The sequence below is a fragment of the Oenanthe melanoleuca genome, chromosome Z (assembly GCF_029582105.1).
Source record: "Oenanthe melanoleuca isolate GR-GAL-2019-014 chromosome Z, OMel1.0, whole genome shotgun sequence".
NCBI classification, from domain to species: Eukaryota; Metazoa; Chordata; class Aves; order Passeriformes; family Muscicapidae; genus Oenanthe; species Oenanthe melanoleuca.
In genome coordinates this window covers 12,868,731-12,881,988 of record NC_079362.1, presented here as the reverse complement: position 1 = coordinate 12,881,988, position 13,258 = coordinate 12,868,731, and the positions used below count along the sequence as shown (strand labels likewise).

The following is a 13,258-nucleotide window of genomic DNA, read 5'->3' as shown; positions in this document are numbered from 1 at the left end:
AATTGTAAGAAAAATGTAGATCACTATCAAGAACTGAATGGTAAGACATAAGAAACATTGATGCAACACTGATACAAGTTTTGGATATGTATATTCATGTATACATAAGCAACACAGTACCCAACCTCAATAATAGTACAATCCTTTCTTCAGGAGCTAAGAGGCTGCTTCTCTTGTCTGCACTACATTCAAGTTTACCTATGCAATTCTGGATTCAAACAACCCCTAAATTTCTCAGGACTGTTCAGCTTAGTTGATGTTTTCTTGTTAAAACATCATCTTATCCTGCAAGCTAACTCCAGCCTCTGAAATACATTTACTCCCTGTGTTGCCTCAAATACAGCTGTAGTGCTAACTAGTGTTAACTAAAAAACGTGTATTAATTTCCATTTTATCCTTCTACCTATGTATCACCTTCATTGAGCAACTCTATGGATAAAACCTGAATTTCTGTCTTCAGTATGACAACAGGGCCATTTCAAAAGTGCAGAAAGAAAATTCAGAGCAATAATCAAAATTCAACAAATACCATAATACGTTTTAATCTAAGACATGCTTTTTCATACTTTTGTAATATTGTGGCTGCATGCATTCAACACATAGTATTTTCTTGCATAACCTACCTCTTGAAGATTGAAAGTGGGCTTCTGAAACCCAAACAGATGTTTTGAAACAGAAGTAGTATTAGCAGGTTGCTAATGAAGCCAGCCATATCCACCCTGCTATTTCTGGCCTGATTAAGCAAGTAGAAAAAGGGCAGTGCAGTCCTCTCAGCTGTGATCCTGACAATCAAGTGGCAGCAGCAGCAGTATCAATTCACTACTTCATTATTATGCGCTCTGGGCATCCTCCAGCTTCTTGGAAATCATCTGTCTTGGAAAGCAATGCACTGTAAATCAGGAAGGTGGATGACACTATGTTGTCTTTTTTATTAGCTGTAAAAAGCTACTGAAGAATCTTCCCTTGCAGACAGATGGCACTGTACTGCTATCTACTTAAGGAACTGAAAAGGACTAGCACTTCTGATGCTTTCTTCCCAGGTTGTGCAGTTAAACCTGCGCGTTACTTATTAATCCACAACATGGGAGACTTCAAGTGGCATCACAGAAACCAGCAATAGTCATGCTTCAGAATCTGCAAAAATAGAAGGAGCGTAAGGATGACTACTACATTAGAACATTAGTTCTCAGCAAATCACCGTTGAGGCATTTAATATATTAGTAAGTTCTTCCATGAGCTTTAGCCCAACCCAGTAAAGATTGCATTGGTTCTGTTGATTCTCCCTTTCCTTTCCCTTCCCTACATACATGACCAGAAAGAGACACAAGTTGCAGCACGTTTATTGTATTCAGTTTATTGTTATATTAGTTTGTTCCTATGTACCCCTATGTTTTGCCAGTTGGTTTGCCCCAAGTTGTAACCACCCCTGAAACTACCTTTTTTGGCATTCCCTGCCCCTTGTCCATCATTGTAACACTACCCCTTGTTCTAGTCCCTTCCTTGTCCATCATTGTAACCCCAACCCTTGTTCCAGTATCCTCCTTGTCAATCCTACCCTGGGCCAATCCCACTCCTTTGGGTGAACTCCTTTGTTCCCCTCCTTTGGAAATCCCCTGTTACTCGAGGCCCCATTGGCCCATGTGACCCTTTCTCCTCCCCCTGCTTCCCTCATTGGTTGTAACCCTGTAATACCATTCCTCCCCTAAGGATCCCTCATTGGTCAATTGTTTGTACCCACCCCCTGATCTGCCCCATATTTAATACTGAGCACAGCAGTGCTTGAGGTTCTTTGCCCCTGAACCTTCCAACGGTAATAAACCATTTGGAACCTCAGAAGCTGAGAGCCTGCTTTGCCCAACCCCAAACCCTGAGCACACTGAAAAGCAACTAGCTCTAAAGGTTCTGGCTCCAGGAAATCTTACCCTGGGGCAATTCCCCACACCTGGCATGGCATGCCTCTGAAGAGCTAGCCCGGGCTCTGGTGGGCCATGTCAGCCACATTTCATTTTGATATACAAAATGTATTCTCAAACATATTTTGCATGATGGGAAGAAATATAAAAACTTCCTCAATATGTAAAATAAAAAGTATGGAGTATTTCACATATGCAAACACTGGTATAATGTGTTCTACAAGCAGGGGAAAAAAAGGTACCAATTTGAAATAGCAAGAATCACAGTTCGTAATTTCATTAACTACTACCAAATGTTTCTGTATATATTGCAGACTGGGAGAATATTACTTTCAATTTAACTTTTAATAAACCATTATGTCATTAATAAGTATCTCTTATGTGCTTTAGCTATTTTTTATATCCATTGCAGGAGATACTTAAAAATTATTTTTGGAAATACAGTAACCAGATCTGTTGACATCAGACTGCATTATACTACTTGAGCAGTTTTCTGTCCTTTCATACACTGAGGGGATGCCAGCATAAACCTTTAGTCTCTTCCCTGTTTAATTTCAACTGTCCTTACCTCCTCATTTCTTTATACACAGCATTTAATTCCAAAATTTTAGTATTCTTTAATAATTATGCTAGAAAATTACACCATGTCTTACTGAAGACATATATATTAGTATTCTTTTACTTTTTGAGAATTCCAGTTTTGGCAGAAGAAAAGTTTCCAGTCATAATCATAATCTTTTAACAGCACTAGAGTACATGTAGAAATTCTTCTAAACTAGTATAAGTAGAATATACTAAATAGAATATTGTAGATTAGTATAAATACTAGTAAGAAAAAAACCACCCAAATTAAAATATTTTCCAGCCCCTGAAAGAAATAGTCAAAATACTTTCATAAGAATGAAATAGAAAATGAGGATTCTAACATGAAACCAGTGAAAATCCAAGTATTTAAAAAAAAAAGAAAAAATTACTCCCATTTCAAGGCACATGTACCAAAAAGGCTTCTTATAAATCAAGAGTGCTTAAGCATAAACTAAGCAGCCATACTGGCTAAACAGTCACTGCCTGTTATTAAATAGCTACACTAGATTTGCCTTGGACTATTCACAAGATTTAAAAATCTGATTATGGTAATCAGCATTAAACTTGCAAATTTTATTCACTGAAGGATGGCAAAAAAGATTTAGTCACAAACAACTGAAAATAAACACATATTAATTTTCAGCTTGCTAAAAACATGCCGAGGCTGTCCAAAACCATTCATGCAAGCAATGATACAATCTTAATTCCTTTTTAAATGTAAATTTTCATGTCTCCACTTCTTTATTAGAATAAGTGATCTAAATAATTTTCACTGATGAACTATTCAAATCTGCAACACATAGAAAGGACTGTGCTGTGATGAAGAGCAAAAATAATTTAAAAACAAACAAACCAAACAATGACAAGTGTGACATGCTGATATGCTTCACGTAAGTTAACTACAATAACATAAGGATTCACTACTTCCACTCTTTAAGGAGTAACTACACAAAAGTAACTGTTCAGTGTCTTTGTAAACTACCTGACCAGCAGTTCTACTTTCTTTAGTTGTATTACCGAAGAAATTCTGTCTTTTCTTCCCATACCATAGTGAAAATATACTTGACAAGCAAGAAATCTGAAGAACTGGGACAGGAAGAATACAGTGACTTTTAACATACACAGAACTACAATATTCTAGTTGTGGTTTTTTTTTTTTTAATATGAAAATATATTTTCTAATAACTAGAAATAAGAACAAATGCTTAGTTTATGCCAGCTTCAATATGTATGAGATCTGTTACACTAAGTGTGTTACAAACATCTACATGGTATACAGCTTAATAAAGGAGATTTATTTAACATAAAAGAAATAAAAGAACTAAGAAACCAGACCCACAGTCCCTCCTCATCTAAAATACAAGGGTTTATTTACAGCAGCTTTCAATTCTCACTACAAGTAACAAATATCAAATAGCAAAAACTACCAGAACACATCTTAATGTTAAGACAATATGTGACAAATTTGAGGCTGACCACAGGAGGTGGAGATAAAGCAATAATTTGGAATAGTCTAAAATAACAAAGCAATTAAGCTCCAGTGAGATAAATACACAACTGTATATTCTCCTTAAAAATGGCCCAATTTCATCCCCACATGCTTTTCACAGTATCACAGTATAATTAGGTTGGAAGAGACCTCCAAGATCATTAAGACCAACCCATAACCTAACACCTCAACTATACCATGGCAACAAATGCCACATCCAGTCTTTTTTAAAATACATCCAGGGATGGTGACTCCACCTCCCCAGGCAAAGCATTCCAATACTTGATTATTCTTTCAAAAACTTCTTAACATCCACGTATATCTCCCCTGGCACAGGTTAAGACTGTGTCCTGTGGTTCTGTCAATGCGGCCTGGTGAAAGAGACCAACCCCCACCTGACTACAACCACTTTTCAGGAAGTTGTAGAGAGTGATAAGGTCATCTCTGAGTCTCCTTTTCTTCAGGCTAAACAACCCCAGCTCCCTCAGCCGTTCCTCATAGGACTTGTGTTCCAAGCCCCTCACCAGCCTCTTTGCTCTCCTCTGGATGTGCTCAAGCGTCTTAACATCCTCCCTGAACTGAGTGGCCCAGAACTAGACACAGCACTCAAAGTGCGGCCTCACCAGTGCTGAGTACAGGGGAAGAATGACCTCCCTGCTCCTCCTGGCCACACTATTCCTGATACAGGCCAGGATGCCCTTGGCCTACTTGGCCATCAGGGCACACTGCTGGCTCATGTTCAGTTGGCCGTCAGCTAGTACCCCCAGGTCCCTTTCCACCTGGGCACTATCCAGCCACACCATCCCCAGCCTGTAACATTGCAGGGGGTTATTGTGACCAAAATGCAGGACTCAGCACTTTGACTTATTAAACCTCATCCTATTAAACTCTGCCATTCCAGGTCTCTCTGCAGCGCCCTCCTACCTTCCAACAGATCGACACACACCCCAAGCTTAGTGTCATCTGCAAATTTACTAATGAAAGACTCAATGCCCTCATCCATGTCATCAATAAAAGTACTGAACAGAACAGGCCCCAGCACAGACCCCTGGGGGACACCACTGGTGACTGGCTGCCAGCTGGATGCAGCACCATTCACCACCACTCTCTGGGCTCGGCCATCCAGCCAGTTCTCAACCCAGCAAAGAGTGTTCCTGTCCAAGCTGTGGGCTGCCAGCTTTTCCAGGAGTATGCTGTGGGATACAGTATCAAAGACCTTGCTGAAGTCCAAATAGACAACATCCACAGTCCTCCCTGCATTCACCAGGCAGGCCAGCTGGTCATAAAAGGAGACCAGATTGGTCAAACATGACCTACCCCTCCTAAACCCGTGCAGGCTGGGTCTGATACCCTGGCCATCCTGCATGATGGCACTTAGTATAAACTGTTTCATAACAGTACTGAGGTCAGGCTAACTGACCTATAATTACTAGGATCCTTTTCCCCACCCTTTTTACAGATGGGTATCACATTGGCCAGCTCCTAGTCATCTGAAACCTCACCAGTGAGCCAGGACTGCTGGTAAATGATAGAGTGGCTTTGCAAGCTCATCTGCCAGCTCTTTCATCAACCTGGGATGGATCCCATCTGGTCTCATAGATTTATGATTATGCAAGCACCTCAGCAGTTCTCTGACTGCTTTCTTTTCACTAACAAGGGGACCATGCTGCTCCCTAATACCATGTGCCAATCCAGGAGGACAAACCATGTTCCCACTAAAGACTGAGGCAAAGAAGGTGTTAAGCACCTCTGCCTTCTCCTCATCTGTAGTTACTGAGCTCCCTCCCTTATCCAATAGAGAACAAAAGTTGGTCTTATCATTCCTTTCACTATTAATATACTTGAAGAAACATTTTTATTATCCCTTACAGAAATCACCATTTTAAGTTCATACTGGCCTCCCTACATTTTTTCTACATGCCCTAGAAGCCCCACTAAATACTTCCTGAGACACCTGACCCTCCTTTCAAAGATGATACATCCTCTTTTTATTCCTAAGTTCCTCCAAAACCTCCTTGCCCATCCAGGCTGGACGTTTGCTTTATCAACTCATCTTTCAGCACACAGGGGCAGTTTGTTCCTGTGCCCTCAAGATCTCTGTTTTGAAGCATGCCCACCTTTCCTGAACTCCTTTGATTTTAAGGGCTGCTTCCAAAGGAACTCTTTGAATAAGTCTCCTAAATAGGCCAAAATCTGCCCTCCAGCAGTCCAATGTACAAGTCTTATTGATGTTCCTCCTGATACCACCAAATATTGAGAATTCTATAATTTCATGATCAGTGTGCCCCACGCAGCCTCCAACCACCACATCTCCCACCAGCCCATCTCTATTTGCAAACAACAGATCTAACAGTCTCTCCCCTGGCAGGCTCACTCACCAGCTGTGACAAAAAGGTATTCTCCACATATGCTAAAAACTTCCTGGACTGCCTCTTTTCTGCTGTATTAAGTTCCCAGCAGATGTCCAGCAGGTTAAAATCACCTACAAGAACAATGGCTGGTGATCCTGAAACATTCTCCAGCTGTTTGTAGAATAAGTTGTCCACCTCTTCTTCCTGATTGGGTGGATGATAACAGACTCCCAGTAGGATGCCAGACTTGTTAGCCTTGCCCTTAATTCTCACCCACAGGCATTTAACTCCTATTCAATCATCATTAGTTTCAATACCTTTGGCATCAAAAATCTCCCTAATATAAAGGGCTACCCCTCCACCTCTTCTCCCTTTCCTATCTCTTCTGAAGACCTTGTAGCCATCCAGTGCAGGGCTACAGCTATATGAGTCATCCCACCGTGTTTCTGTGATGGCAACTACATTATAGCTCTGCTGCCACACCATGGCCTCCAGATCCTCATGGTTGTTACCCATTTTGTGTGCATTGGTGTACATGCACCTCAGCTGGGCTACTGATTTCACCCCTAACTCTTACTACTCAAGTCTTCACTCCCTAAGTCTTACTACCCTTGGGCCTACTTTTAGACAGCCCAACTGTGTCCCCTTACCCCTTCAAACCCAGTTTAAAGCCCTCTCAATGAGTTCCACCAGTTCATAAACTAAAATCCTTCTGTCCTCAATAGAAAGATGGAGCCCATCCAGTTCTAGCAGGCCAGGTGCTCTTAAAAGTTGCCCCGTGATCAAAGAACCTGAAATTCTGCTGATGACACCAATCCTTGAGCCATTTGTTAATAATGTGAGCTCTCCTATTCCTTCTGCTCTTTTTCTCAGCTACCAAAGGGACTGAGGAAAAGACTACCTATGTCCCTGCCCTATCAACCACTCATCCAGTGCCCTAAAGTCCCTTTTAATTGCCCTAACACTCGTCTTTCCATTCTCATCACTGCCAGTCTGGACTATCAACAGTGGCTAATAATCAGTGGGCTGAATCTGCCCAGAAAGTCCGTCAGTAATGTCCCTTACCTGGGCCCCAGGAAGGCAGCACACCTACCCGTGGAATGGGTGCTGATGACATGGGGCCCATCTGTTCCCCTCAGAGGGGAGTCACCCACCATGACTACCCTTCTTTTCTTTTTGATGTTAGAGGTGATGATCCATCTTACAGATGAATCGTCATTGGGAGGCTCACTGAGCAGATGATTTTATTCTAAATCATCTGGCTGACTCTAAATCCAGGGTCTTGTAACTATTCTGAAGTGGCACCTGGCTAGGGGATGGCGGTCGGGAGGAAATTTTATTATGGCCTCCATAAACAGGGACCCATTTCCACTCTCCTTTGACAATCAAGTGTCCTCCTACTGCCTGACAGTGGGAGGTTTGGAAATCCTCTTAACTCCTGGTGGGCCTCCCTCAAGGATGGGAGGGCGGAGCTCCACCAAGCTATTTCCCTTTCATTTTCCTTAATACTCCTTAGTCTTTCTACTTCCTCCTAAGTTTGGCCACCAGCAAAAAGATCATTTATCTGTTCACCGCAGGCAGGCTTAATCTGCATTGCTCCCTGGTACCACTGATAAGCTCGAACACTCCACACAGGAATGGGTCTTTACAGACACATCCTTTTTGGAGTGTTCTATCTGGTTACACACACTTCTACTTACTACAGGTTTTGATCATGTATAGACCATTACATTACATTACATTACATTAACAGAAACCCACCAACCAACCAACCAACAGAAACACAGTAAACAATACACGCAACCCTGCCTGCCCTGCCTACACAAACTGCCAGGCAAACTGCTGTGCCCCAGCCTTAGAGATGTGCCACACCCCTGTCTGCCTGCTCCCAAGTTTTACCAGCTGGATGAATATGAAATATGAGGTTTTACTTCAGATTAGACTCCTGCACAATAGAATTTTACATTTGGAAGGAAAGGAGAGGAAAAAATTTAAGAAGGCAGCACAATCCTGAAGTTATTTCCATGTAATGTTAGGTATGATGCAATTCAGAAAAATATGAGATGAGGGAACAAGTATCCAAAAAAGTGAGGATGTGAGATTCAGTAATAAAATTACATAATTTAGGTTCATTATGTGGACTTCTAGATACCACTGTTATACATTCAATTTGGGGTAAGAGATCCCAAGAGAACAGAAGTAATTCAATAAAAAGACATAATTAATGACAAAGAGTACAGTGAAAGTAGAGAAAAGAAGATGAAAATTAGATTGGGCAATACAAGCATGTTCTTTTATCCCACATGCTCTACCCAAAAAAAGCAAAAAAACAAGGGAGTAAAGAGAAGAAAACCAGCCTAAAACAACAAAGCACTTGTCCTGCAGTGATGTCACAGTGCTCTGCATCCCCAAATCGTGTGTGCTGTTCATGCCTGGAGTTTGTTTTGTCTAGCCAGGCAGCATCACCCCCTCCCCTACCCCCGGGCATGAGCTGCCACCGGCCGGCTGGCAAGCTCCACCCTTGGCTTGCTGCTTGCTGCTGCTCCCACTGCCGCTTGCATCGCTCGCATCCCCCCTGCTTCTGCGCTTTTTTTTTTCTGCCGCTTTTGCTTTACTTTTCCTTCCCTTATTAGCTAGGAATACCTGATCCTGGGCGGCCTGAACATCAAGGAACCCTGGACGCTGTGCCTTCATGACAAGAAATACATGTTTCCTGCCCTTCCCAGCATCAGCTGCATCCACTCGGACGGGTGAAGTTTTTCTGCATCACCCGTGGCTGTTCTTTTTCTCGTGTTGGGGAGTGGGTTTTTTTCTGTGTGTTTTGCTAAATAAACAAGTTTTTTCCACTTTACCTCTGAGGAAATTCTTCCTGAACCCGTAGCTGGGAGGGGAAGAGTTTTTGGGGGTTTGTTTTTTGGGGAGCTCCTTTGGAGATTTTCCCCTAATTTGTCCTAAACTGGGACAGCACTGAATGGGGCAGGGGGACGAGAGGCAGACAAGAAGCTGGAATTCAAAACACAATAATTACATATCAATGTGACATTATACAAAATCAGAAGTGTGTATTTTAAAAGAATAACAGTTAACTTCCAAAAACCAGCTACATTAAAAGAAGTTCTGTATTTGTCACAAGTTTATAAAGTACAATATAGTATTTTCTTATTTTCTGTTTAGTCACTAGAACATTTTATATACAGTACCAAGAGAACAAGCCAGAAACAGAAACCACACCCTCAACCACCACTTCCTTCAAAGAACAGAAAAACAAGATTATCAAAATTCATGAGGATTAATATCCAAGTCTATCATAGATGGTAATTTCTCATACAGGAATCTCTGTTTCTTATGCACAGAAGTAATGGAAATGAGCAAGAATTCTTTGCATTCTGTCTTCAGCTACAGCCAAGTTCATATTTTGTCTTAGGCAATATTTTAAGCTTAGACAACAACTGGGTATTCAAACAATAGCTAGGTCAACAAATGAATTGCAGCTAGGCCTCCAAGTTGGAGCACTTTGCTTCTAATAACACAGGATAATCAATATGCTGTGGGATCTGCTTAGGGATTAATTAATGCACTAAATGCAGCAACCTAGGACACAGATTAATAGGAAAACACATTTCACAAGAAGCCATCAAATTAGACAACCTCTTGATCCACAACATCAATAAAAAATATCTCACAAAACATATCTAGGGGTTGGGAGGAGATGTATAATGCAAATGACACTGGACTGGGACAAGTGACTGATACATCAGAACATTGTGCTGCTATGCAGAAGGATCCTGACAGGCAGGAGAAATGTTCTTATCTTGACCCATGAGCCTCTCTCATTATACTTTCTCCCCCCTGTCTAGCTCAGGAAGGGAGTGACTAAGTGGTTTGGGATGGGCCCTTGGTGTTTAGCCAAGGCTAACCTGCTGGAGTCAGTGAGTCAAGGATCTCTAACCCACCAGAAGGATTAATGGTACCTTTGACTGCATAAGCCAAAACATGGCTAGGACATCACAGATGTGATCCTTCCCCTCTGTGCTGGTGAAGCCACACATGGATTACTGTGTCCTGCACTGGGCTCCCCAGTGTGAGACATTGGGCATACTGAAGAGAGTCCAAGCACCTACATGATGAAGATGCTGAAGACACTGGAATATCTCTCCTACCAGGACAGACTGAGAGAGCGAGGACTGTTCAACCCTGAGAAGAGAAGGCTCAGGGAGATCTTATCAAGGTATAGAAACATATGAAGGAAGCATACAAAGAGGATGAAACCAGATGCAAACTTATTCAGTATCTTTATTGGTGATCTGGGCCAGGGGATCAAGTGCCCTCTAAGTCAGTTCACAGATGACATCAAGTTGGGTGGGAATGTTGATCTGGAGGGCAGGAAGGTTCTGAAGAGGCTGAATCAATGGGCTGAGACCAGTGGATGAGGTTCAACAAGGCCAAGTGCTGGGTCCTACCCTTGGGTCAGAACAACCTTTGTAGTACAAGACTGTCCCATGGAAAAGAATCTCCAACCATCCATTGTAGTTGTTGGCTGCCTTGTATTTTCCTCTTCTTGCTCTGCAGTTTTCAGGAAGATGATGCCCTCTTCCCTGCCAATGTATTAAATTTGCATCAGATCAATTGGTCAGTGTGCCAGCAGGCAACTTTTGACCTTCTATCACAACAAAAAAGATACAAGCATACAGCTGGGGCTGTAAAGAATCCCCTTGCTTGGGCTGCAACCCAGATGGGATTTGGTGTAGTATTAAATATATTTTTTAGAAATTAAAATGGTAACTTTTCAAATGTAGCTTGCCTTTTGGTTTAATTTATATTGTGCAAATTCCCATCTTCAGATACCACAAAAACGTCAGATATGAATACCAAAGGAATAATTAAAAAAGAAAAATATGATTGCTCTTAATGTAGTTTTTATTAATCGTCTCCAAAATTTGTTCTGCTGAGAATAAGTATGAAGCCTATTTTTAAAAGAAATATTTTATAAAGAAACCTATTGCCCAGTGCATCACAGGAAGAACAATATTAATACATTAAATAAAGGACTGTAATTTTAATTTTCTTGTATGCATTGCAGCAGTGAAACTGGATTCATTCTAACAGGATTTACTCTGTGAATGTTTTCCAAATATGCTGAAATTAGATAATGTGTATTTCCCGTTTAACTAGAAGAATAAAATAGTAATTAATATTAAGCTCTCCTTAAAAGGATTGTTAATAAGGGCAACACACCATATGCAAAAATTTCAATATCTGAATCTAAGCTTATTTTGAGAGATTCTGATGACCTGTGAAGTATTTTTACGGGTTTTCTTCTGGGAAAGTAAGTTCTACTTACTATCTTAAGATAGGCTATCTGTACCAAGAAAAATAATAAAGAAAAATCCTTCAAATACTCTGTCAATTCAGTAAGTATGGTAAGTTTTATCCACTAGACAGATTTTTTTGTTGTTGTTTTATTAAATTAATTAAAGTTTTATACAGCAAAGAAATGGAGGATGGAGAACTGTAATTTACACTATTCCCTTTTGGAGACCAGTATGTTCACAACACAACTTGCAGTTTCCTAACTGCAATAACAAGAGAAAATCATAAACCTTATGGCCCCAAGTCATAAGCAAACCCTATTCATTAAACAATAAAGGAAGCATTCAATTGTATTTAGTAAACAACTTGTACAGCAACAGTATTTAAGGAAATCACAAACAGACAGATACAAGGAAACAGATTATTATATTTGTTTATGCGAAGAAAATACAAGGACATTATTTCTAGGGAGTCTGGGCAAAAATTTACTAAAATATATAGGAACTAAAAGCAGCCTCAGTTTTTGGGTTTCTTTTGTGGGCTTCAGGATATGCATGAGAAAACACAAAAAAACCCCAAGGAAAGCAAAAAAACTTCAACTCAGGGCATCAGAATTGCTGTCACGAAACCCTGCATGCAGATGTGACCCTCAGCATCTCCCAGACTGGGACAGAAGGGACGAACTTAAAAGTTTAAGCAGATTTGATTTTGTCAGATAAACTTCTAGAATTGTTAAATTTTACCACTGTAAGAATTCTATGGAAACAGAAGAAAATGTGCAAGAAAAAAAAAATGTAGAAAAGATTTAACTACTACTTCACAATGTGATCTCAATGAGCAGCTTTTGCTTAAGACTTGATTATTTGCCAACAAGTAGAGCTGTCCTAGGACTACCTTTTCAGTCACATTTTCCTCCCACTCCTGAAGTAAATACAACAAATGCCACTCCTCAACACAATGCACATTCTGGTGTGAGATAAAGAAATACCTGAAAAAGAAGGAATTTTAATATTGCATAATCTAGAAATATTTGCTGGCATGCTTCAGTCCAAAAGAAAATTATTGCTCTTGGAAATTCTGGAAATTTATATCAATTTCTCAATTCTAACCTAAGATTTTTCAAAACATGATATACTGTTCAAGGTAAGATTTTTTTCCTCATTTTTCTCCATCATCTTATTGTAAACTATTTGGTATAAACTTGTTTAAGAACAAGGAATCATAGTTTATTTGATAGAACAGAAATGTGTAAGCAAACCACAAAAAATTCTCTATTGTTCATATTAATACAATTGTGCTTGCATTAGTAAAACAGGAGACTTCAAGCAGAAATCTGCTTTTACAGCCTGAAACTGCTTGAAATGCTCCTGATCTTCTTTTTGGAGTCACAGCTAAGTTTCAGAAGTCTGAAGACAAGACAGCATGTGTTGGTTCTCCCACTCTGCATTTTAAGAGCATTTGCAAACCATTTTATTCACAATAAATCATCTTCTAATACTTCTGCTTTGACCAGGTATCAAAACAGGCAAAATTCTCTTGTCAAGAAAGACAACACTTTTTACAGAGACAGCATCTTAGCAAACTGCTAATTTCCTGTAATGAAAAAATGA

The 13,258-nt window shown here is 40.3% G+C and overlaps 1 protein-coding gene across 30 annotated transcripts in view; it reads right to left on the bottom strand.

Annotated features, from left to right (window-relative positions):
• PAM (peptidylglycine alpha-amidating monooxygenase) overlaps positions 1 to 13,258 on the bottom strand; it is a 144,292-nt gene that overhangs the window by 81,029 nt on the left and 50,005 nt on the right. For 13 of the 30 annotated variants that reach the window (XM_056513558.1, XM_056513557.1, XM_056513553.1 and 10 more), the window contains one exon: positions 624 to 873. In XM_056513558.1, coding sequence (XP_056369533.1) covers positions 624 to 712 — 89 coding nt within the window. In that variant the 5' untranslated portion in view covers positions 713 to 873. Of the gene's footprint in view, positions 1 to 623; positions 1,135 to 13,258 lie in introns of all 30 variants that reach the window. The other 17 variants (XM_056513556.1, XM_056513568.1, XM_056513560.1 and 14 more) reach the window with 2 other exon arrangements.